This window comes from Struthio camelus, chromosome 2, assembly GCF_040807025.1.
Source record: "Struthio camelus isolate bStrCam1 chromosome 2, bStrCam1.hap1, whole genome shotgun sequence".
Taxonomy (NCBI): Eukaryota; Metazoa; Chordata; class Aves; order Struthioniformes; family Struthionidae; genus Struthio; species Struthio camelus.
The window spans coordinates 23485649-23511570 of NC_090943.1; the positions used below are offsets into that span (position 1 = coordinate 23485649).

At 36.0% G+C, this 25922-nt stretch overlaps 1 protein-coding gene across 6 annotated transcripts in view; it reads right to left on the bottom strand.

The window, feature by feature from the left end:
* The window catches only part of SLC39A12 (solute carrier family 39 member 12), a 33501-nt gene extending 10937 nt beyond the window's left edge, over window positions 1-22564 (bottom strand). For 2 of the 6 annotated variants that reach the window (XM_009673683.2, XM_009673681.2), the window contains exons 1-9: window positions 22420-22510; window positions 20955-21307; window positions 17776-18057; window positions 14679-14886; window positions 12020-12222; window positions 7449-7620; window positions 4879-5051; window positions 3535-3687; window positions 2171-2281 (exon numbers count right to left, since the gene is read on the bottom strand). In XM_009673683.2, the coding sequence (XP_009671978.2) occupies window positions 2171-2281; window positions 3535-3687; window positions 4879-5051; window positions 7449-7620; window positions 12020-12222; window positions 14679-14886; window positions 17776-18057; window positions 20955-21224 (1572 nt within the window). In that variant the 5' untranslated portion in view covers window positions 21225-21307; window positions 22420-22510. Of the gene's footprint in view, window positions 1-2170; window positions 2282-3534; window positions 3688-4878; window positions 5052-7448; window positions 7621-12019; window positions 12223-14678; window positions 14887-17775; window positions 18058-20954; window positions 21308-22419 lie in introns of all 6 variants that reach the window. The other 4 variants (XM_009673685.2, XM_009673682.2, XM_009673684.2 and 1 more) reach the window with 3 other exon arrangements.
* Between the last annotated feature and the right edge of the window lie 3358 nt (window positions 22565-25922).

Consider the following 25922-nt stretch of genomic DNA (forward strand, 5'->3'; position numbering starts at 1 on the left):
TTTGTCATGACAGGATGATCGTGTTTTCCTATTGGGTAGTCTATTGGACTTTCCAGGACAAATGGGTAGACAGCAGAGTCTCCTTTGAGTTCATGTTCTTAGTTACTCTGTGAAAACATAAGACTAAAAAAGTTGACCCCAGGTAGGTTTCAGAATAGCCGCAAGCAGTATGGCTAAATCTTGCTTCCCTTCTCTCCATCCCCTACCACAGCTGCCGCCATAGAAAATGCTAGCAGGGCTATTTGTTTAACAGAAAAAAAACCACAGCAGATGCTATTAATAAAAAATAAGTAAAGGATTTGTTTAATTTACATGCAGAATTAAAACTATTCTGTCAAAGAGTTCTTGTAACACCCTTTCAAAAAATAGGAAAGAAAAGTTACAAAAGGATATTTTTCCTTCAGGCTTGTACAGTCTCCAGTGCCCTGTCTCTTGGTCTTCGTTTAGGGTTTTGTCTCAGCACCAGGCATCACTGGCCAGGCATAGTAGCACGTGATCAGTGAAATTTACCCCTATTCCAAGCGAAGAAAGAGACAAGAGGTTTTCCCTTATCCCCTGAGTTATTCTGATGCATCGCCCCTAATGTTTAGGGGCGAAAACTGCAACTGTGGGTAGAGAATGGAGAATATGAGGAATCGCCTCTCTCTAGCTTCCTAGGGTTTTTCTTTCTGCCTAGATGGGGAGACAAATTATTAGAGATTTCTGCAAGAAGGAGATATGGCAAAAAACTTTTTTGTTTGTTTTGAGACTAGAAAAGCTGAATTTCTAATCTCTATCTTTTGTTTTGCTGGCCAACAAACATACTAAAGCTGTTATTGCAGCCAGTGAAGAATCAACAACAGCAGGAGAGTGCTTTGTTTGGGTCAGCAGCCACCACTCCAAAAAAATTATGGCAGCAATGTGTATTGGCTGCAAAACGGGATATGTTTCTTGGCTGGCATTAGCTTGGTTGTGATGTGGGATATGTGCTGTAGAGGCATGAGCAGAGAAGGGTAAAGATTTGAGTTTTAAATTCCACATTTTAAGGGGAAAAAAGTCTTTAATTCCCATGATTGCAGCCAGTCATATGAATTCCAGTAATTGTTCCACTTCTCTTATAATATTTATTCACATGCCACTTCTTTGAACTCTGAGTAAAAACTCAAACACTAATCACTGACCTGAAGGATTTACAAGCTTTTCTTAGTCAGCCAGTGTTTTTCTTACTGTTACTCACATGATTCTGAAAAATTGGCTGCTTTTATACAAACTAAGCCAGGCTAGTTTACAGGATCTATACATAACATCAGGATAGTCTTGCAACCGACAGGAATGACTAGATTGTTCATTATCATAAACAGGAAGCTATGACATGGCTCACGAATTAGTAAACATTCTTCTCTAGTCTGTTTATTCTACATTCAACTGAGAGTTTCCCAACTGTGTTTGAAAGATTAGCAGCGGCTTATGAGGCTCCTACTGATCACAACTGCTTTATTAAAATGTAGTTCGCATTCCGGAAGTGGTGGAGATCTCTGATCTAAGTAAACAGTAAACTATGTATCTACTTATTACATATAAACTGGAGAGATGATTGGTTGGAAAAAGAGAAAACTAGTTGAAAGGTATGAGTCAATTCAGTTCACAGAGACCTATCTGTCTGTATACTCTCCATAAGCCAATAGGAAATTACACAATTCCTTATTGTATACAAACAAACAAAACAAATTCCAGATATTCAGCATGTTTCAAATTTGTGGAAAAAAGCCCAAGAAAAGTCCAAAATGTCATCTGTCCACTAATTACACACTTAGCTGTCGCTGCAGAATATCCTGAAGTCTTTCCAATGGGAGAATCTGCCCTTATGTGTCATATATTTTTTAAAAGAATGAAAGTGGAATATCTTCAAGAGTTTTCTCATAAACAGGTAGCATAGGAAAATGCATCACCATATCAATCTGATACACACTTAAGAGAAGTTATAGTAAAGATTTGTGTTTGTAATCTCTCTGTAAAAGCTTACTATAAGCTTCAAAGTCTACAGATTCCTGACAATCATGTCATATAATAAAGGACAAATCAATAAAGACTCCAAAATAACATTGATTTATTATATTAATTGGGTTCATTTTTTGAGGAACAGAGAAAGAAGGAGATTAAATTTATAAAGTATTTCATATTGGTAACCTACCAACTGTATGGCTGAAGTAGATTTGCCTCTGCCTGTATGTTCATTTATTTCAGATTCCACTGGAAGATCATGGGAATGTTTCCAGTGCCCATTAACTAAAGAAAGGCCCTGCTGAATGAAGATGCTTTGCAATTAGTTCTGAAGCCCAGTGAACACAGGTGCAATCTTTCTCAGCCTTTTGTGAAAGTTTAGCACTAATGAGAATTATCATCTTGAAAACAAAAGCTGTTGAAAAAGATTGCTGGTTGGCATCAACATTTCCTAATGCCTATTTGATTAAAAAAGCTAAAAAGTAAATCAAATAAGTCCGTTACAACTATAATGTTTTGTGGAAAATGATTTTGCTTTAAAACTGAAGATTAAAATGAGAAGCCGAGATGAATAAAGAAATTCATTTTTGAAATTCATTTTTGAAATTCATCTAATCCTCAGCAGAGTATGTTTAAAAATATGTGGGACAATGGTAAAGCCCTTCCCTCCAAAGTAATTAACATGAGGAACTACTTTCTTACTATGAAATCAACAAAATATCATCATCACCAAAATATTCTGATTCTATTAATTTTACATAATATTATGTTAAATAATATTCTTACTACCAGACTCAAAGGCAGTAGGAATAGGGAGTGAGTGCTAAATATCTAAATCAAGCCAGTCATTAAACACTCTCTGTTAAACACCACAAGCAAAGGTTTAGCCTTTTACGAGACAGTAAGATAGCCTCCCATGCTGAGAAACTTAATGAGCCATCACACTTTGCGTTACATTATATCCTTGTGCATAATCACATTTTCAGGCACCAACCACACAAAGATGAAATAATAGAATTACTAAAAACATGACAGTGAGCAAGAAGATGTTATTAATATAAGACTGGATTCTACTGAACACAACATTTATATCAGACTTCTAAATCCATTGGGATAGGAATAAACAATAATTTGGAATTTTTAAGATACCATTCTTTAAAATGTCTTCTATAGAGTTCACTTACAACTATGCCTTTCTGCTCTTCAAAGAGAGCCTAGAGTAAACAACTGTCATGATTATTTCATACGGATACATATGCTTTACCTGCTCCACTGCTAGTCATGAAATCTGCTTACGGAACACTAATTCAATTAACTGTTTCCTTTTTGAGTTATAAATATATGGAGCACATTTATGGAACATACATACAAAATCTATGGAGCAAAGCAAAACAGAAATTGAAGGTCAAGCAGTAATTTGGAAAGCAACTTTTTATGCTTCATTTCGCTCATAAAAATGATAATTATTTTCCATAATCATTTTAATATTTTTTTGCGGTGTAAAATTTCAAAATAAAAGAGATCTTTTAAAGGATAAAATGTCCAAAGCGTTACCTGGTCATGTGGTATTACCAAAAGAAAGAAACACTTTTCTATCAGAAAAAATCCATGAATTCCTCCAACTATTCCCAAAAGCTTCCAAATATACTCTTTTCCTTCATAGAAATGTTCTACCTCTTGTGCTTCATGTTTATGTAAACCAAGAGTCTAAAAAAAAAGGTAAAATATTAAAAATCACAATATTTGACTTTTCCTAGTGTAATCCAGAATATGTAAACTGAATTTATTCTCAAAATTTTCTTTTGCTATCTTTCAAATTTAAATTGTATTTTAAGCTAATTAGTTGGACAGTAGATGGGAGAAATTAATTATTAGGGACCTCTGTTACACTTCATCAGCTTGCAGTTTTGAAAACAGTATTATTTTTAGAGACAGTTTTATGAATTTGTCCCTTCTACATCTCCCTTTGTGTATATTTCGTTTGGAGTATGTTGATCCTTACAGTTTAAAAAATTACTTTGGTAATCTTAAAATGTACAATTCATATAGAAAACCATTCATAAAGCTTTCCACTGGTGAGTGTGCTTTCAGCTTTTCCTTGGTGGCAGAGCATGGTAGCCCTCCTTTGCTCTTCATCTGAAAGTAGGCACTTTAAAAGGTACGTCACTTAAAAAATAGGGAGGGAGAAGACTTTCAAATGCAAAAGGTGTTTCTTAAAAGAATGTACTTACGTGACATTCACTGAGTATTGCCTTCCTTAAACCACTCTCCCAGTTCTACTTCCAGAGATGATGATTGTTCTTTGTGGCATTTAGCATTTTAAATATATAGAACATTTCTGAAACATATGACTTCCCTGAAACGGGTACACGCATTTCTAGTAGACCCTTTTGTGCTGAATATGAAGAGCATTTTGACCAGAATCTTGAGAGAAGGCATGCAGCTCTCTTTAAATGAGCAGCTGAACTCTTGTAACAGCTTTGTCAAATCAGAGATCACTCTGGAACATTTTGGGCACGGGGGTAAGGATTGAGGTTGCCTCGTACAAGAGCAATTTCTTCTAAAATGTGTTACAAAATCTGCCTCTTGAAAGAGTCTCATTCACATCTGGTGAATCTGGTTTTCAGAGGTCTTGTGGGTTTCTGAAAAGTTTTTTTGAAAATAAGAATCTTATTTTCCCAGAATTCATCATTCATTGATTTCTGCTTCTAATGACTTATGCTGGAATCTCTGACCAAACTACGAAGCGCAAATATAATTAGAATGCTGGATACCTGGTTCCGAGATTTCCTGGAAAGCTTTATTTTTTTAAACAGATGGCATTAGCCAGACTTACATAAGATTCTATGTGTGTGCATGTGTGAACATTTTAAAAACACAAACAGGCACATTAGGTACCTGTGGAATAAGGTGTAGCAGTGCATCTCCAGAAAGGGTCCCAACAGCCAAACCCACAAACAGCTGTAAAATGAGCGTATAGATTTCTTGACAGGAGTTAAACAAAATGAGGGTTGTACCAAACATAGATCCAACAGTAATGAGTAAAACTGCAACAGTGCTGTAGCCGTATTCTGTGGGGAAAAGAAAACAAAAAAAAACCCCGAGGGCATCTTTAACCATTCGGTATCTAAGTATTTGAGGCTATATTTTCCCACCTCTGTGTGCAAGGACATAGGCAAGAAGTGATTCAACGTGCCACATCCATTTTTCTAGTTATGAGTGATATAGGTGACAGAGGTTGAACCTAAACATTGTTCATTGTTCGAGGCTTTACAGGTAATACAGTCTAATACCTACACATTTCAGGCCTTAAAGAGCTAAATACACTATGACCGTGCAGCTTAGAGAAACACAGAGCAGCATAGTGAATGCTAGTATGCAGTTGTCTCCTGTTTTAACAGATTTGTGCTTGTTATTCTGTGTCTTCATATGGCCACACCTGTGTGTCTTTACAATTAACACCACACGATTAGCCAAATCATATTCAGTAAACAGACCAAGGCCTAAAACCTCATATGTATGTAAGGCATCTAACTTAGAATCTCAGCATAAATCTTTTGGTCCAAATTATGTTTACAAATATGCTGTGAGCATATATTCCTTCAGACATCAAATCAAGACCACAGAGCTATTTTCTCCCAGGTTACTGGGATATTTGGAAGACTATGCTTAGAATTCTTATGAGTTATATGCTGCTCACATTTCCAACCTTACGCACAACGTGAATCCTGATTAATGAATATGAAAGTCTTATGAAGGTAAAACATTGATGAGAAACAGACATAAAGGAACTAATGCCAAAATATTCAAAAGCTTCACTTAATGTTTTACACTTTAATAGCACTGCAAGTGCTCAGCAGCTTGTAAAATCAGATAGTAAATTTCACAGACTGCACATCCAAATATAAGGGAATAGTAGATACTTTTGGAAGGTCAGGCCATGGTAACTCACCCCAAACAGCATAGCCTGTTAGTAAAATAATCGAGGATAAAGTTAATGAGCCTATGCTCAGGTCATTTGGTCACATATAGGTCTAACATGAGGTCCTTTGTTCGTCCCAAACCAGTAGAAGTATCCTTGTGGTTACAGAAACCTTTTTTCCCCTACAAGCATGTGCTGCAGAAAGGACTTTTAATCATTCCATTTTGTGTTTCAATATTTCAGTTCTTCTCACCCACACAGATCTTTCACTTTTATGATATTACTACAATGTCAGTGATTAGGGCTGATGGTCTCAGACTTGGGAGACGCTCACTTAAACTGCAAATCTGCCATAAACTTTGTATGTGACCTGGATAAGTTACCTGCATTCTTCCTCCCTTGATTTCCCATCTGAAAAATGGGCATAAAAGAACCTTCCTGTAGCATAGTAAGGATAAAATCAGTAAAGACTGTAAGGTGCCCAGGTAACGAGGAGAGAAGGAATATGAAAAAGGACTGCTACCTTCTGGAGAACTTTAGTGTTTCTTACTATTTTGTGTGTTTCTTTCTCCTATAACTGTTCCTGGAACGTCCATGAATCGCCTTCCATGTCCTTATCTAACATGTTATTTAATTCATGGTCAAAGTTCAGTTCAACTGTACAACATGGAATTATAGATTAGCTCATTCCCAGAAGCAACCTAATGTATGTAGCCTAAAGAATAGATATAATTTAGATTTTGAAAGTACTGTTCCATAAGGATTGCTGGCCAGCAGGACGTTGGGAAACCTTGCTAGCTCCTAACGGATCTAGGGAGTGTTTACAGAAGTTATGCTAGCAGAACTAATGGGGCAGAAATTTCTGAAAGCAGGGCATGTGAGGGCTCTAACTGCCTTCCTCTAATCTACTGCAGCTGGAAACAATCTGTTCGATTGTACTCTAACTCAATTCTTGTTCCAGCTCAATGATACACCTCCTGCTGTTCATGTGATTGGTTTTGCTGGTTGTTTTTCTTTTCACAATAGGTATCCACAAAGCTTCTCTGCTGTGAAATATCACAACATGAAAAATCAGCGGTGTTCATACATTGCTCTCAGAACTTACCTATATTAAGCACTCATCACATCATGGTCTAAAATGCTAGCTAACATAACATTGAACATAACATAACATTAAAAACCATGCGATAATTCCAATGTAAACTTGGTACAAATTTCACAACATAGGCCACTGCTGCCCAGCAATGCACTCGTAAGGGCCTGTCATGGCTCACCTTCTGCCATACCACAGTTCTCTAAGAAAAGAAGAAAATGTAGCTTAAGAGATAATTCTGTCTAATACAAAAATGAAACCATTAAATCCCCTCACTATACTCAGTGTAGTAGTATTTTCTGATGCGTATGCTATGAAATTATCTACTGCATACATCTCCTTGGTTTAAGGCTACTAATATATATAAGAAAATATATAAGAAATAAATATATTCGAAATTAATCCCTTGCACCCCTTCACCTGCAAAATACTGATAGCAACAACATAACTCACTTTCCAAAGTTGTAGGAGGAAGCCTTGTTTGCTTGGATTCAGGAAGCTGACATGAACAACTTAATAGTTGCTGAATGATTGCTGGACTGATTTGCTTGAAGTGCTCCTTAGAAATCGATGAAGGACTAGTTTTTAAAAATATCTTCACAAGTTCATTGGCAGAGAAACAAGCCTATGAAGAAAAGTATATACAGTTACTAAATATGGACTACATGTATTTAATGCTGAAGTTAAATGTAGAGTCTTAGAAGGACACAGGATTATACACACAAGAAAAACTTGTTTTTCATATATGTTGTTCTGGTTAAATTACTTAGAGATCCTAATTCTCTTATTTGCCTGATGCCACTATATATTTCAGAAAAAAAAGAATCTATGAATCTATGATGTGAAGTAGCATAATTATCACTGAAGCCTGTTAACATCATCTGAGGATCTGACACAGTGATATCTCTGATTATTTTACTAGCATATGTGCTGACAAGAAATATTTTAATGATAACACAGCAGTGGTATTCTTTACTATTTATATAAGATTGCATGCCTTGCCCTGTATCACTCTGCAGAAGTTTAGAGGCAGTACTGAAGTGAGTCTGTCCTTATGCTGCGTGTTTGTATCTTCAGTAACACATGGAACTAAGTTGGTTTATGAATTTTCTCAACAATGATCTGTCATTTTAAAGTCAGTATACTAGGAATGTCGTAGGCTAAATTTGGTTTAAAGATTACATGATAATTATATTATTAGAGGGACTTAAGAATTTCAAGAACTTTTTGTTGTTATTAGAAATGCTTTTGTCAAAAAAGGAACTTTTCTTGGGAACATATTGACAAATTTCCAAGAAGTGGTTTCTCACCTCCAGGATGAAACTTCTCATTAAAACTTGACCCGCTATCATCACCTTTGTTCTAGTGGCAGTTTTAAAAGTTAAGAACTTTTGAAAAGAAGTCCAGATCAAACATGCTATCTTACCTACAGGAGTAATCTTCATTATTAAACCCATCTGAATTGTTGTGATTCATTTCAAAGATAAATATTTAGTTCATTCTTCAAAACAGTCTGTTACAGAGAATCCAGTAATTCCTAAATATTATTTTTCTAATCATTGAAGCATGTTACACACTTTGATTTCTTAGAAACAAAATGACTATTTAAATGATAAAGTTGCAGTTATCATTACTTTTAAACAACCTAACAAAAATAGTAAACCTTCCTGCCTATGTTCATCCCATTAATCATTTATTAAAGTAAAAAATGACTGACACCTCACGAAGAAACTGAATGAACGGAGTACTTATACATTTATCTTGAATACCACATTCAGGTGTCTTCAGGATAACAGGTGATCTTGCTACCTGGATCTATTCTGTTCTGCCTCCAAGAAGGACACTGGGAAGAGAATTCAGGAACTACCATATTAGAAAAGACGTACGGTCTATCTATTCTAGTCAGTGTCTTGACTCTTTAAAAGTGACCACCACCTATGTGCAGTATCAATGATTTGAAGTATGGTTATGAGTGGCATTCATCAGTGGTCAGTACTGGGTCTGATATTGTTTAATGACCTGAATGATGGAATGGAGTGCTCCTTTATCACTTTCATGGACAAAACCCAATTGAGATAAGTAGTTGATAGGATCAAGGGGGGGCTGCTATTGGCAGGGATCTTGACAAGCCAAAGGAATGGGCTGACAAAAACTTCATGAAGCTCAACAAAATAACCCCACGCATCAATAAAGGCTATGAAAAACTGACTGTTGGGCAGTTTAACAGAAAAGGCCATTGGAGTCCTGACGGTCATGTTGAACACGAGTCACCAGTGTGCCCTTTTGGCAATTGAAGGCTAACTGTGTACTGGGCTGCATTAGCAAGAGTGTAGCCAAGAACTAATGGGAAATAATTATTGCTCTCCACTCAGCACATATTAGTCCATATCTGGACTATGTCCAGTTTCATAACCAGCAGGACAAGAAAGACATTGGCAAAATAGGGGGAATCCAGTGGAGGGCCACCAAGATGGCTAGGGAGCGGCAGCATATGATGTACAACAGGAAGCTAAGGGTTTTGGATTTGTTCAATTTGGCGAAGAGAAGGCTAAACGGGGAAGGGGAAGATCTTACATCTTCAACTACCTAATAGCAGTTATAGGGAAGACAGTCTTCTCAGAGGTGTACAACAAAAGGATCAGAGGCAATGGACGTGAGTTGCAGGAAGGGAAATTCTATTTGTTGTAATAAAACTCCATCAAAGTGAGGGTTATAAGGCTATGGAGCAGGTTTCCCAGAGAGACTGTGGAACCTCCATCCTTGGAGACAGTCAGAATTCAGCTGGACATGGCACTGAGAAGACAGGTCTGACTTTGACATTAGCCCTGCTTTGAGCAGGAGGTTTAGACAAGATGACGCCCAGCGTCCCTACGAACCTAAATTTGTGTGTGATTTTATGATCGGTAATTTCAAATGAAAAGATAAGATACTCATCTGGAAAGTAAACTGTCCACACACACAAAAAAACCCTTAATCCTCATTTAGTAGAATCTTCTTGTAAGTCTTGAGGCATGGGGGTCTGTGTCTTTTTCAGCTGCAAGCCATAGCATTTTAAGCTTTTTAACATAGGGAGGAAGAGTACTAGGCCTTCATTAGTAAAGCAACTATGTTGGTACTCCTGGAAAACGATACTGCAGAAATAGGTAAATGGAAATTGCATTTCCTAAAATGAAAAATTGGATGAATGGATGGATGGATGATTTTGCTTTCCCAAACACATATTTCCTTAATGAGAAATCATAAATGAATACAATGCTATTTAGTGATTTAGCTTAATGGAACTTAATATTATTGTTCTTATTAGATCATCTACTATTTACTTAAGTTTTGTAGGCATTTTAAAAATCAATAGAAGTAATGATGACTTGAAAAGAAAGCAACGACCTTTTTTTCTGTGATGATTTTCAAAATACAATTCCTATCTAAAAATCAAATTACAGATCATAATGTAGCTAGCAAATGTAAGCTATACACCAGTCAATGCCCCATACATAGCAGCATCTGTTACTAATGGAGCACAATGGCTATCATGGATATGTGGAGAAAGCAGGAGATAAAATTAGCAACAACACTGAAACACAAATCCTTCTAATGGAATGATATGTCACAGAAAATAGACATAGCTAGAAGAAGAGAAATGGAATAAAAAATAAAAGCTAGGAATCAGTAAAGAAGAGAAAATCTCTCCTCTCCAGAAGTACCTTTGTAATTTTTCAGCATCTATACAGAATATTTTGCTCTCAGGTTGAATTCCAAGTCTCAGATAACTCCTCTGCACACTTATCTTTTGATTTATGGTCAGTCTCAGAAGTCAAAGTTCAAGAAATCAAAAATTATTCTATAAATTCTCCAATTGCCTGAGAATGATTTTACTTCTTGCTCAGATAGTATCACTATTGATTTCTGACCTTCACAATTTAAAATTAATATTAAATAGTCTTAAAATGACATCCATTTAAAATTATTTTGAGGCTCCATTTGCTTTAAATGCCATATATCTGCTGATCAGTGTGATTCTCCTTTGTGGTCAGCTGGAATGAAATAACAATACAGATGGGATATGTATTCCAAATGAAATAAAATTACACAGATAAACATCTAGCAGAACGGCATTTAACCAGATGACAATTGTCTCAGTTCTACAGCATAAAATGACCATTCAGCAAAAGTCAACCTCGTATCTCTTATCCTGCTCAAGGGAGGAGAAACTTTGTCTTTGAGTTGATTTTAACTGTAAAAAACTGAAAACACTAGAAATACCTACTTTATTAAAAATATCCTTTTTTGTCTAAGGAATGTCTTTCGGTCTAAAGGATGGAAGCCAGTTACCATCTTAATCATAAGTTTATTATATATTATTATAAAGTTTATTTATTTTCTAATATTTAGGATAAGGATATGTTTAATGGACTTCAAGGTATAAATTCGCGTAAATTAAACCATTATTCTTTGAACTTCTCAAAAAGGATAACGGGTAGCAGCTAAAGTTCTATCCCACAGACTCTATACATTTTCTAGATGGCTATTAAAAGTGTTTGGAAATACCTAGTCCTCAATTTACAAAAGCCTTTTAGAAACAACTTTCCTAGAGACCTTAAATGTTTTATTTTTTTCTTAATACGGAATAACCTTTCTTTCTGTCAAGTCATATAAAGGGGCCCTAGAAGCTCTCAGACATAGGAACACAAGAAATCTCTAAGAAATATGTGCAGACATTGAAGCTATGGTACCAGAGTCCTCTGTGTCTTGAAGGAACATCTGATTCTGCCTAGTAGTAATCATTCTGTAAGCCCTGCACAGGACTTGATATCCTACTTTCATTAAATACATAGCAGTCGCAAAGTTCTTCTGACAATTAACATTTAAATAAATATGAATATATAAAAGCATAATTCTGTAACTACATCACTTTTTTGCAATTCATAAATTTTACCTCAGAAATGATACAGTATTTGCAAACTAACTTGAACTTTTATCATTGAAATTCTGTGACCAAGGCTATAATAAGATAAAAAGAAATTAACCTGATCCCAATCTCTGTTCCTTTCACGATCTTCAAGATAACCTTTCACATAGTCTCCTTTTGTATGGTTTGCTTTGACTGGAATATTTACGACTCCAATATCTTTGATTGTCATGTTATGACGTCTTCTTTTGTGACTCGGGAATTGTCCATTTATGGTGCAGGTCTTTTTGGCTGTAAGCATGCTTAGGAGTTGATCTAGTTCTAGTAATTTATTACAAAATAGAAATGTCACCATATTGTAATGAACATTTAAAAAGACAAAAACAAAAATAATAATTACAAATTTGTTACTTTTAATACTAATTCAGCTGCTCATTTTAATACGTTTTCTCTTCTTATTTTGGTACTGTAGGCAATTCAGCTTAATAGGTCACCTAGATACTCAGCAGTTACTTCTTTGCAGTTATGTTTTATTTACAGTCATCTGAGAGAAAAAGAGATGTACCTGAAAGGCATTTAATCTCCCATTTAATATTGGGTCTCTACTTAGGTTACTTGCAAATTACTGCTAAATAGCTTCATCATCTTTCAGATTGTCCTGTGTAAATGGAACACTACGCCAAAATACCATAGCTAGGTATGGTATTTTACCAGTCCAGAGAGACAAGGAAGACAGGTCCTTGACTTGGTTTCCTGAAAGCATTCTTCAGGATACTACTCTACCCTTTGTACTTCAGAACTGGTACACAGGGTAAAGGATTTTCTATATATCTCTTTTGGTCAAGCTGCTACTCTGGAAACATGCCTGTTTGCAGCAGCAAAGTAGAAAGGTGGGAGCCAGGACCCCTAATCCAAGCAGTTCTAATCTTCTAAAACAAGGCAGGGATGCATCCCATGACATAGTTTAGTGCAGTGGGTGTGCCTGCTGATTAAATGCTGGTTATATGAGGGGGCATGCTCTACTCTATTTTATTTTTCCCCTCATTTTCTTCCAGTCTAGTCGCCTTCTTTTACCCTTGCATTTTCAAGATGAAGCCACAGTGATAATTTCTGAGAACCTGAGTTTGTCCATTAAGAAGGTAGGCAGTTCACAAATTAATTTCAAAGGAATTTAGACAAAAGACTTAAAGGATTATCATGTGGAAACATTCTTAATTTTTAACATGTTATTTTAAAATGTTAATCTTAAAAAAAGCTTATGCTAAGATGTGTATCTACTTTCTTTGTCTTAAGCAAACAGTTCTGCACAGAGCTGAAGCCAGATTTGTTTTCAATGTGTAGTCAGCTCTGATTTTCCTTTTACATGCTGCCAGTTTCTTGCTCTTTCTTCCAGATAATATTTAGAATTTAAATAAATTTGAAGGGGCAATCTAATTAGCTTAGGCTTAAAATATCCTTACACTGTAACAAACTGATTAAGAATATCTTCTAGATTCTCTGAATGACATCCTAACTCCACTGACCAAGAAAGTCTTGCTATTGTCTTCACTGGTGCCTGGATTTCACCATACATAGCTATTTAGTAGTGCTGTGCCCAGCTGGCTCCATCCATACTTGTGAGTCAATTATTTCATAAGATCTGCACTGGCATTTTTAAAGGAAGGGTTTTGCTTTAGAATCAGTTTATGTAAGTACAATACAGGAGTCCATGTTTAGGACTGAAGACTTTTTTCTTTTTTATATGATGCACTTCTGTGATTCAATGTACTTCTATGTAACCTAAGAGTGGTAAAAACGTTTTTACCTATGCTTAATGCAACTTTTCAATGTATTTTTACCTGTGCTCTATATAACTTTTTGAAGTGCTTTGAAATGCTTATAAAGTGTTGCAATTAGCAATCACCATACAGAAGGAAAAGTAGATGTCTTATTTTAACCTTCTAAATCCACAGTAGGACCCTGAATTGACAGCTTAGCTTTTAAAACTGCTCAACATCTAAAATCTTTTACAGCAGATAACAGAGGCTGCTGAGAGTTCAGCACTTCCGTTTTGTAAATTCTTTAACTTTGGACTGCTTAGAACCCTCCTGCAGTTATTTATTTATAGTTAAGTAGCATCTCTAATAGGTCTACTAAAAGAGCAACAGAATTTCTTAAGAAAATAAACTTATATTACATATCTCAGACTCACTGAATGGGTACTGACATCAGAAAGTGGGTAGGGAAACACAAACCAAAATGAAGTTTTCATTTGCAGCTGGCAGATATCAGAGAATGTTTGGTCAAAACAGAGCAAACTGTGTCTATTTCATGCCTTCTGGGGTATGTTTACACTGAAGCGTGAGTGACTGAGGTATCTAACCTGGCTATCGTGAATGAATTATTCCCTCTACCCCAAAATGAGTCTTGTAATGCAGCTACAGTAGCATAAAGATCTGCATAAAGAAGCAATGTAAACTAGGCCCCAGTGAACTCTGTGCCCTCACAGCTAGATTGTTGTCCTCAGAGCTCTCTCGGGTAGTTCAGACTGCACTGAGTAAATAAGTTGTAGGTTACAGTAATGGTATGTATTTAATAAACACAGTAACAATTTCTTTTATATGTCCCAGAGACAAATTTTCAAAATTAAAGAGTTTATTTTCCATTCTTGTTTTATGTTGAGAAGAGTCTACTTAACAGCTCTAAAATGAAATGCCACGTAAATCTAAAATAGAGGGCAAAAAGTGCTTCAGGCATTTAAAGAAAGTTTACATTGAATGTGTGTTGCACACACTTACCTGTCACTTGCAGCTCAGTGGTACTGTTTAAAGAACTGAAAATATATTTTACAAAGAATTCTGGGGACGGTAAACTTGTTTTCCCCATACAGACTCCTTGGAGAGCCAGGGTAATGATTGAAGCAGCCAGGCGTGGAAGTGTGTTTTCATCAGCACCATCTTTATCCATTATATCAGCATTTTTCTTCAGAGTGCTCACGTCAACACACTGAAATCAGGAGAGAACAGCATGAAGGCAGCCTTGGTCACCTCCATTTAAATAATCAGAGTGACAGGAGGAGAAATAGGAGAGAACAGTTTCACAGACAGCCAGGGTGGAAAAAATGTTAGGATGAAAGCTGTAACTGACAACAGGACAGCAAAAGGGAAACAGAGGAGAACAGCAGTAGAAGATAAAAGGCTGAAAGCTTAACAAGAAAAGATAGTAAGGTAGTACTTTCAGTCTCAGTTCCTAAGGGGGAAGAAGTACAGTAACTCATTCAGTACTCAGTATTATTTTTTTCATTATTATTTTCATGCTGTTTTTGTTATTCCTGCCCCCTCTTCAATTGCCTCTACTTCTTCCACAAGGTGATAGAAGGAGGAATTTTTTTAAGGCATGAAACATTGACTCAAATAACACAGACTTAACTCTGCATCTCAGACTTCAGGAAGAAATCTCTTAATGCTTTTAGTTTCCCATCTATTAAATAGACAAAGTAATTTGTTACGGGGCAGTAACAAATCTTATTATCTAGGGATTATATGGAAAGCCATGATTCTGCAGCTCTGTGGCCAAACAGATGCAGTATACAGTTGTGTATGTCTATTTCTGTGGATGTGTGCAGGTCTAAAGTGAAGGAGCAGGGCACAGCTCTCTTAGTTACCTCGTAAACTTACTCTTGTGTTTTCTATTTCTGCCTTTCTTGTATATTTTCATTGCAAACACTTAGGGTTTGAGAGAAACAAAAATGTTTGTCGTAGTACAGGTTGACAGGGAAGCAAATGTATAAGATAAAACATGAGATAAATATGAAGAAAAGGCTGCCTTTGTTTGTTACTGAAAAATGAGCAATCATAGCTTTAAGAAAAGTGTGATTTGTCTTCCAAATACTCCTCTATGGTATTAGTACAGTCCTTGCCCATTCTGACGCAGCAGAAATGAACATTTGCTCGCGGAGCTGTGAAACAGTTCATGTATAGGTGCATAAACTTCCCATTTCTATGCACAGCCCTGTCTGAGAAACATGAGATCTACATTTTCATGTCATTGCAGATGCCAAGTTTTAGTGATTTGACTGTTTTGCCTGTCTTACATTAACAACGGACATAGATAAATAATCTCATGACTCTCCTATTGATAATAGTATGTTGGCCAACTGTTTTTACAAACAAAAACAGCCAAAATTATTTAAGTTCACTTGTCTCTTCCCTTTTTCATCTAAATTGAGTTTGAAAAGTCAACTAGATGAGCTAATAGAGTAATCTTTTATTTCACACATACTCATCTCTCTTTATATATGCCATAAACACTGTAGGGAGGAGGCTAGTATTTTTTCCTGTGAAAACCATTACACGTTTGCATTCCTATAACTCAAAATTTCATCTCTCACTTCTAATAATATATTAGCTGCTATGACAGAGAAGGAGAAAGTTTAAAACAAAAGCATATAAAGAGTGGTCAAAAATACTTTTCTTCCATTACTATCCTGCACTGTCAACCCTTTTCCATAACACAAATGTGATTCTAAGCATTAGATAGATAGTCTATAATGTTTTGAGTACCTTTCATAAAAAATCCCTTTTCCCTCATGTCAGTGAGTGACGAAATCTCAGATACTGAACAGGCCTGTCAGTTGATCACATTGCCAGCATAAATGAACAGACCATATAGTAAAGCACTTTATGTATTGTTATTCTATTTTGACATGCCAAATACCCACCAATGCCTCTTTACAGTTGCTCAGATACCATTTGAGTTCCTGGAAATAAGCACGTTCACCAAGAGTTAGAACCAAAAGTGTTAATCAATGAATAATTTATGCTGAGAAACGATTACACAAAAACACAGAAAGAGGAACGGGAGGCCCTTGGCATTCTGCTGCACAGCCAGAAACTCTAGCCATCTTCTGTTTGTGTAGCAAACTCCTACCACTGTATGGTGTAAACTAAAATCCAATGAAATGAAAAAGAAAAGGGTAATTTCAAAGTCTGCAACAAACCAAATTTAACTATATATTATAAACAGATCTAAGGAGCTTCTCACAGCAGGTCAATGTGTACTTTAGGACTTATCTAATTTGGCAGAAGCTTCTTTTATTATCCATTATACAGAAAATACATTTTTTTAGATTGTGAAGTCTAGAATGCTATTCTATTATTTTATAGGGCCTACGTGAGATAAGGAATATAAGGAATAATAAGTAATAGTGGTGAGAAAACCTGCTGCATGTTTCCTGACTTAAAAAGGATGCTTTCAGCTAAATATAATCAAGATACTATTTTTCTTCCAGATCTAAGTTTAAGCTCATCTGTACCAGTCTTACTACAAGGGACATTCCTGCTGGTAGGTAATTAGTCTCAAGTGTATCACTCTACCCTACTTTGGATAGACATGGAACTGCAGGACTGGCAAGGACTGCCATTCTCATCACAGCAGGATGAATCACCATTTCTGCTCTACAGTCAGATCGGTTTTGGGGCTGTTCTTCTTCATACTAACCACTGGTAATATATTTACACTAATAAATACAAGAGAGGAGAAAGTATTCCTGTCCTTGAGGCCAAAAGCAAGATCTCCGGTTTACCCAGCTTAACTTTCCTCTCTCAGCCCTACGCAGGGTAACTACCTCCTGGGAATGGTATGATATGTGCTGTCACATCAGCCATGTGTCCACACTGTGTGTGGAAGTGCTAGGTAGCACTGCCCCAAAAGCAAGTCAAGGAGAAGACTGGTAATTAACAATATATACAACAACTGACCAATGCTCAGGCCTGTGTTCTTACACTATTTTATTTACAAATTGCCTTAAGAACCACAATACTGACTTGACAGCTGAACTAGCTTGCTTATAGACAGTAGTAAATATTAAGTTATTTTTAATTATTTTTTATTTACCTGGGTTTCAGAAGTTTTAAAATGTTGCCTTACTGCAGCCAAAATATCTTCAGTTTCATTGCGTGAAAAATAGTAACAATCTTCATCATGCCTTAAACTAAGCATGCTCTGTAGATAAAATTTGTAGTCCTTACTACTCAAGCTGAGTTCTGAAGAACACATATCTCTTTGATGAAGAACATAGTAGAGAAGAATAAGAGAAATTCTCTCAAATACTTCTTCACTGAGGTGACCTTCTAAATCTCCACCAGCTATTTGTAACAAAGCATCTGGTTCAAGGCACTGTGAATAAATTAAAATAAACAGAAATTCAGCTGAAGTAAAATATCGCCAGCCATCTGTGATTAGGATTAGAGAGGAGAATAGGAGAAGTCAATTCTTATACTTAAGGGACAGGACCCAAGCCTGCACAGATGCAGGCTGATGGAATGACAGGAGGAGGGCACAAGTAATTCATTGCTGGCACTGTACTATGGCTGCAAGACCACACCCTGTCTCTTTTTCCAGAGCCCTTTCTGTTTTTAAGAAATGTCAAGTATCCAAGAGATTTAAGTTATTCTGATCAAAACCTTGCAGACAGTTGAAAGTCTTCCACTTGCTTCAACTGCCTTTAATTCTGGTTATAAATACATTAGATTATGGCTAGTCCTTGATCATACTTTCACCTGCATATTCTCTATAAGTTTATATTATAGGACAAAGGCCATATATGTACCATAGTTAATTCAGGGTATGTGAATGGAAGTTTTATCCTACTCACACACTGTTAAGAGATGTGATTAACCCTGTAATCATATGGCTGACTTTTTTTCTTAATGAGTTATGTTAACTGGAACAATTTGCTCCAGTGCAGGCAGCCAGCACAAGGTCTGTGTATCACTTAGTCCTCAAAATGGGAGTTCAAGAGGGACTAAAGTGATATACTAACCTTGTACAGCTTTCTATCTGAGTCAACATAGATTTTTTTTTTTTAAATAGTATTTGTAAGACTCCATTTTTCCTTATGCAAAGACCCCTTCTAGAGTCACCTAAAGCAAAAGCTAGTCTTAAAAACTAGGCCAGAAGGCCAGTAGAGTTTGTCAAGCTATGAGAAACAGATGAGTGAATTCCAGAATAAAGAGTCTTTCTTAAAGATATCCTGTAACTATTGTCATTCATTGTTTCAGGTTTGCTTTCCCCTGCCCCCAACTGGCTCTTTCCAAGTATTTTACAGGCACATCAACTAATCTCAACTGTTATGTTAGAGGATTGTACATTTGTTGGAAGAAACTACAACACATGAAGGTACCATGGGAGGTTCAAAGTACACTCTGATAACTTTTTTATTTACAAGTCCAACCACAGCCTAGTTTGCCAGATTAAATTGTTTATGGCTACATACATGATGTGTCAGTCAGTCAGGTTACATTGTATGTTACTTCATTTTCCTACACAAATGCACAGTAGAATGTAACATATATTGTGGTGCTCAGAAGCCAATGCTCCTTCGAGGAAGTGAGAGAGCTGCCACATTACAACAGAAATGATTCCGATTAAAAAAAAAAAAATTCTCACAAATATTCAGTCAAAAAAAAACCTGTGGATGGTAAATGACAAATTAAATATTTATATTGGTAAGTAAATAAGATTAGAATCAGATCCATTGTACCCTGCCTAAATTGTCTATCGAGATCTATAATTCTAACTTTTTCTAGTAAGTGTCTCTAAGTATTATTATTTGCACTTGAAGGAGCATAAGTATTCTGTTTTCTGTCCCTTAGAGGCCTCAAGTTAGTCAATCAGCTTTTTCAAATACATCCTAGGGTGTATAAGAAACATCAGGCATGTAACAGAAGATTTTCAAAGACTTTTACAGTATTTCAAGAGCTAGTAAGGATAAACTGTAATCAGCAAAGCTGTTTACTCTAGCAAGGAAGATGACTGAAAAGGAAATTGCTAACTGCAAGGAAGCAGGTACATTGTAAAAGATGTTGTTATTTCATAGTATCTAGGTAGCCCACAAGATGATATCAAGAGAATATAAATTGATTCATCACTGGTTATTTTGCTATTACTAGAATTTTAGAGGCACAATCATGCACATGGCCTATGTTTAGAAAAGCTTATTTGCTATAACAAAGAGCCTAGCTCTGAACCTAGGCACAGAGCCCTGAGTTTGCTTTGTTTAGGCAACCAGGAGTCAGAAGAAAAATCCCTTACCACTGCAAGAAATATATGCCTTTTGCATGCTTGGGAGATAAAAGAGTGTCAGATGCTGTTTAAGAGATGCTAGTCCCTTCACAAACGCTCTAGGGGGCCAGTTTAAAAAACAAACCAAAAAGGGGTTTAAAAAACAGTTAGAACATTGCTGCATTATTTTAAATATCCACTGCATGCATCATTACAAATGAAGAAAAAAATGAAAACAAAGTGGTCTGGTGTTACAGGAATCCTGGATTTAGAAGGGAAAGTTGAGTTTGAAACCAATTAGTTAGTGTCAACTAGTGTGGGAAAGAAAATGCCAAGCTGAGGCACCATCTCCCTCCTACCTACTAGAACCTAAGATCTCATAGCTCTTGTCCCTTTCCTGATCAAATCAGGAATCAGTTCTGAAAGTATTCTCAATTCAGCTAGACAACTGAACCTTCTGTGAAGCTGTACCCTGAACTATGTCAAATCTGGATTTGCAGATCCATTGTTGGATCAATCCTAGATACTTCAGTGAAGTGGCACATGAATCTCAAACAATCCTGGCTGTGATTTATTTTTATGAACTAAAATCCATAACAAAAAAACTGACAGAACTGCTCCCCCCATTTTTACCAATGTCTTTCTACAGTAGAAATTCTCTGTGTCCCAAATTCAAGCTCTAGCTTTTAAAGTTAGATCAGCAAAAAGTAAAAAAATCCTTCCCAGAAAATAAACATTTGAAAGCTTTGAAAGGAAAATTTTTACTCTTATCTGAAAGGAATATGGAATTTTTAAGGTATACCTATCATGTTTGGAATATCTCTATAAGATCAAACAAGAAATATTCATAACTTACGATGAAACAGTTAAAGCAAGGACTATCACTTTTGCTGTAAGAAGAAGCCTTTTACATGTTTACTTTTGTATTCAGGAGGGTGTCAGTCTAAGAAATAATTTTAGAACTCACTGACTATCCTATAAAGGTTTCCCTCATTAATTGAAGCACTAACCAGATTACAATCCTCTCGCATGCCATAAATCCGCTGTGGGCACTCAGCTCTCTCCAGTAACGTTTTGACCAGTTCTCGTGAGTGGTTCTTGTGGAGCTCAGTGTTGTCAGCTGAAAGAATGCGTAAAACTTCCATCAGATAGCCTCGGCTGGGAGCAGAGCTGCCATCCTGCCCATGCTCTTCCCCAGACTGTCCTTCAGCAATGAGCACGCTGAATATGAAAGCAGAACATACCACCCCAAGAGCTGGATGCTTGGTCAGAAAACACATCTCCTCTTCCTGCCGTGCGTGATCTGTACTGAATGTTCGATTGTTGTTTGCACTTCACAGCTTAAACTTGAAACCTGAGGAATCTGAATAGTAAAGGGGAAAAAAACCCCAACCCTTTAATTAGTGTGTCTGCAATATGTTTGCGAGGATTTATTAATTGGTTGGCTAAGCTGATTTGCAGTGACAAGCTGTTTTTGAACAACAGGGAGCCTGTAGGGACTTTACAGCTCAGAACAGCAGGAAACTAAGACGACCATGGCCTTAAAACTCCTGTAGAATTACCAGCAAGAGGTTGACTAAAACTGCCTGACCCTCCTCATAAAAGTAAACTGCATGGTTTTCATTTCAGTGTTATGTTATTGCATTCACTAATAATCCTCTTCAGCAGAACAGGAAAATACGATAGCTTTCACTTTCACTCCTTTATGAAACAGGGTTTTAGAAGCAGTAATAGGTGTAAATAAAGATCACTAGGGTAATCTTGATATGAACGTGCAGTAATTATGTTACACAGCACTGATGCAGAGCAGGTTTTACTTTCAAAACACTTTACCAATATTACTTAACTTCAGCTGTACAACACTAAACAAGAATTAACATAATTGCCTAAAAATTAGTGATACTTTATGGTCAGATGAAAGAGTTAAAGAACTGAGGTAAGAAGTTCATTCATACAACTCAATGATTAAACAAGACAAATATACCAGAAGCAATCAGTTTAACTTTTTGAAATCCTAGATGGAAACAACATTCTGTACTGTAAATCTGTCTTGGCAATATCCTTCCTAAGACACTAACATTCTGCTTTAACGATACGTATCTCAGTATCAAAACACAAGAAGGATAAAAGAGTTTAGGTTCTGTTTTACACTAGGAGTTTTTCAATTTGTTGATGGGTAGATGCTGGCAGCTACATAAATTTGCTGATGATAATACACATAGCTTAGACAGTCACACAAGTTCAGCTTCTTTTAACTACCATATAATACATATGTGACATTTTAAAGAAAACTGCTAACAGAGTATTTAAAATGAAAAAAAATAACTGCTGAATTCACATTGGCATTCAGAGAAAGATTAGTATGTTTTAGATGCTAGGAAAAGCTTTGGTGTTTAGATAAATTTTGCTGTTAGCAGTGAGGAATATGTGTCATAGTTATGGGGATGCATTTATTTCTAAACATTATTTTCTTACCTTCTGTAGGGAAAAAAGAATGATTATATGTCTCTAGCTTTGTGGCCTTTTGAATCCGCAGAAGCATTTAGCTGCTGGAAGTCCAATGTTTTTAAAATTCCTTGATGGTTCTCTGGAAGCTGGAGAGGATTAGTTTATTGCTGCCTTGAAAAGTTTTCAGTTGCTATGGAGAGAGTTGCTCTTAAGGTAACAATGGAGGTGGATAGGAATTAGTACATGTTCTTCTTGGCAAGTTCTAAGCATCACATAATTGAATGTATTTAACAAATTATTTTAGTAGTTATCATTTTATGTAAACAGTCCTCACTTTATTTCAGCAGATGTCAAGATGTATAACATCTATTGAAAAATATATTTAACTATGATCAATAATACATGCAGGCACCCTAAGTGTCCTCTACTTTAGTGAATTATCTGGGCAATTTTCTAAAATACTTGAATTTCATTTTTAATCAAAACATTACAAATTTTTTAATCAAATTATTACTTCTTTTTGCAAATATGAAAACAGAATAGAAATCTTTTCAAGCAGCTCCATAAAAAAGTGGTATTCTTCTTAAGAAAACAGTATCCATAGAGAACAGGCCCTTTCATCCCCACTCATTCTGTGCCACATCTGCAACAATTAAAAAAGCCGGGATAGTTCAGGCTGTGGTGAAAAACATATTTTCCACCCACTCAGATTTGCTGAGGGATGCTGCTGCAAAGTTGAGTTTTATCTCACCATGCCACTACAATATTCTCACATTGGAATTTAGTGAAAAATGTCATGATGGATTTCACAGCAACAGATACACCAGATATATCATTCTCCCATCTCCCAAACCTTGAGTGTAATAATGAAGAATTATCATCTCAGCTGATTCTTCAAATCTCGTGTAGCAGCAAGCCAGCTTACCTTAACAGTAATGGAAATAGTATAATTCTCTTTAAAACTAGATCGAGAAAATGCAAGTAGTACGAAAATGCAAGTAATGTCTCCTACAGGATGGTGCGCTCAAAGGAAATTATCTTGGATTAAAGTCTGAGAACTGGCAACTGATACTGACTATAAACAAAAAGGAAACCGACCACAGCAGCTTGAGCGAAATGCAAAACGTAAACAAATGTTCTCACAAATATAAGGTACAAGCACATGGAAGTGTGTACGAACTCTTTTGTGGTCAAAGCCGAGTGTTCTAAAAAACAGTCCTATTATTAGCTATTCAAGTACAAAGAAACCCTGACATTTTAATCAAAACATATTATTTTACCTTTACAAATTACAGAAGATTTTTATCAAACTAAAATTGCTAAAGTTTCATCTTAATGCAAACAGGAAGTACAGGAATTTTCATCCCAAAAATTTGCTTTATTTTTTCCATATGAAGACCAAAAAGGCAGAAGCACATGACTACAAGCATCTCCTCTGGCCTCCACGTAATTCCCACTGTGAAACAAAACTAACTACATCCACATTTGTTCCACTAATAAAAAATAATTACTCAGATAATGAGGGAATGGCTTCCAGCACTTAAGCCTGGGGATTGCTAAGTCTCTAAACTAACACAGAATAGGTTTATCTGTACATGATTTGGTGTTTCATATACAATTACAAATTAAAACTCAGAATTTATTCTCTACAACTAGCATGTGTACAAGCAAAGGGAGAATTATTTCAACTTGTTGAGAGAAGCTAACATACAAAAATACACATTTGATGACTTGTAACTACTGAAAGCTGCTGAGAGGTTTACATAATAATACTGGTAATATCTTACATTAACATTTATACTACACAGTGATGACAAAAATAAATATATAGTGCACTAAAAAGTAATAGATAATAATGGTTATAGGCTACCGTGGCTGATTTCAAAGCAGAACTGACTTCCCCTTGTAAGACTAACTGTTGCAAACTTCTTTCGTTCTCTGGCTTGTAAATGAGTTTCTCGGTGGTGATGATATCACTGATGGTGACTCAAGTTTAAATCTCTGCTTTCAACCCTGACTTCAGAGCATTACCTCTGCTTTCAGTCATCCAGTCGTGATCAAAGCTTTTTTCTGTCTACATAGGTTGAGATTACTGCTTTTGAAGTACTTTGTAAAATCAATTGTTAACTCTTTTTTCAAACATTTCCTTAATAGTGTTATGCCCATACCACCTACCCATGTTGACATTATGCCAACTGATAAAATGGGACAGTGAAAATAACAGAACTATGCAGTTAAAAACTTCTTGGAATTTTGCTGAGATACACAGACAGAAAAAGATCCACTGACAGCTTAATGCCTCAAAACCTCAGGAAGCAGCTATCACTATTATTCTATTATTCTCTTATTTATTATAACAATTTCTGACATTTTGGCTTAAATTTGATTGCATGTCTCTCAGTGTTTTTTAATAAAAGGAAACAAGGTCTGTGCAGAAACTCTGTACAATGCTCATAATCTAGTGATTCTCTGCTTACTAAAGAATTACAATATGTGCTACAGAAAAAGGCCTCAGAGGTATTAGAGAACAGGGATACCTCAGATCAAAGTGGCTTGTCATTCTAACATGACATATCTTGAACTTCATGATTAAATAAACAAATGAAACTTTTTAAAATTCCATTCTACACCACAAATAACTTAGTACACTGGAGTAAGGATCTGAGGTCAAGGACTCGCAGATACAATCATTTTAATCAGTTTGAAGAGATACACTGTGGAAGAATACTTGCAAGACAGTAACTGATTGCTGGCAGACAAGAGATACATGTCCCAGGAAAAATGAATAATAGAAGTGCGAAGGTGAAAAAAAGAGTGATAAAAATGGAAATTTCTAAAAACTCTTATCTAATTGCATGATTGGGTTCTTGACCTCAGACAGTGCATATCAAATTTTCTTCACATACAAATTCAATTTCAATATGATCATATGATAATATCTTAACTTTCATTTGCATGAGTAGGCGTGAAGACAATTTACACATGGCATAACCAGACACAGAATATGATAAGCACATGCAGCAAACCCTGTTTGGTTACAAGATTTTTATTTATTTTTTTGGTTTTAGTTTTAAGCGAGCCAGTAAGACTTTACTGCAGCTTATCTTGTTGCTTCTCCCACCCTCTCACCTGATGGGAGAACAAAAGCAAGTCACCCATTCACAAATGTCATCACTGCACTCTACAATTTACTGTCCTTCAAAGGATCAAGGAATAAATGATGTAGGAACAGGAAAACTCTTTAGAGAACTACCTCTGTAATGACAAGGACATTCCTATGAGCTCCACCAACCTGGCAAAGAGCTTACTTTTATTTGTACAACATAATGGGAGAGAATATAGGCATCATTTTAGCAAGACCCCTGCTGAACTTCACGGCTTACTGAGAAATGCAGCTATGTATAACTTTCGTTTCTTAAATACTGTATAACTTATTTTCACGGACTAAGCAAATGCGTTTTCTGCCCTTTTACTAATCACAGCAATTATGGCAAATAGAAGAGGATCCTATGGTACTGCAGATTTCCTCC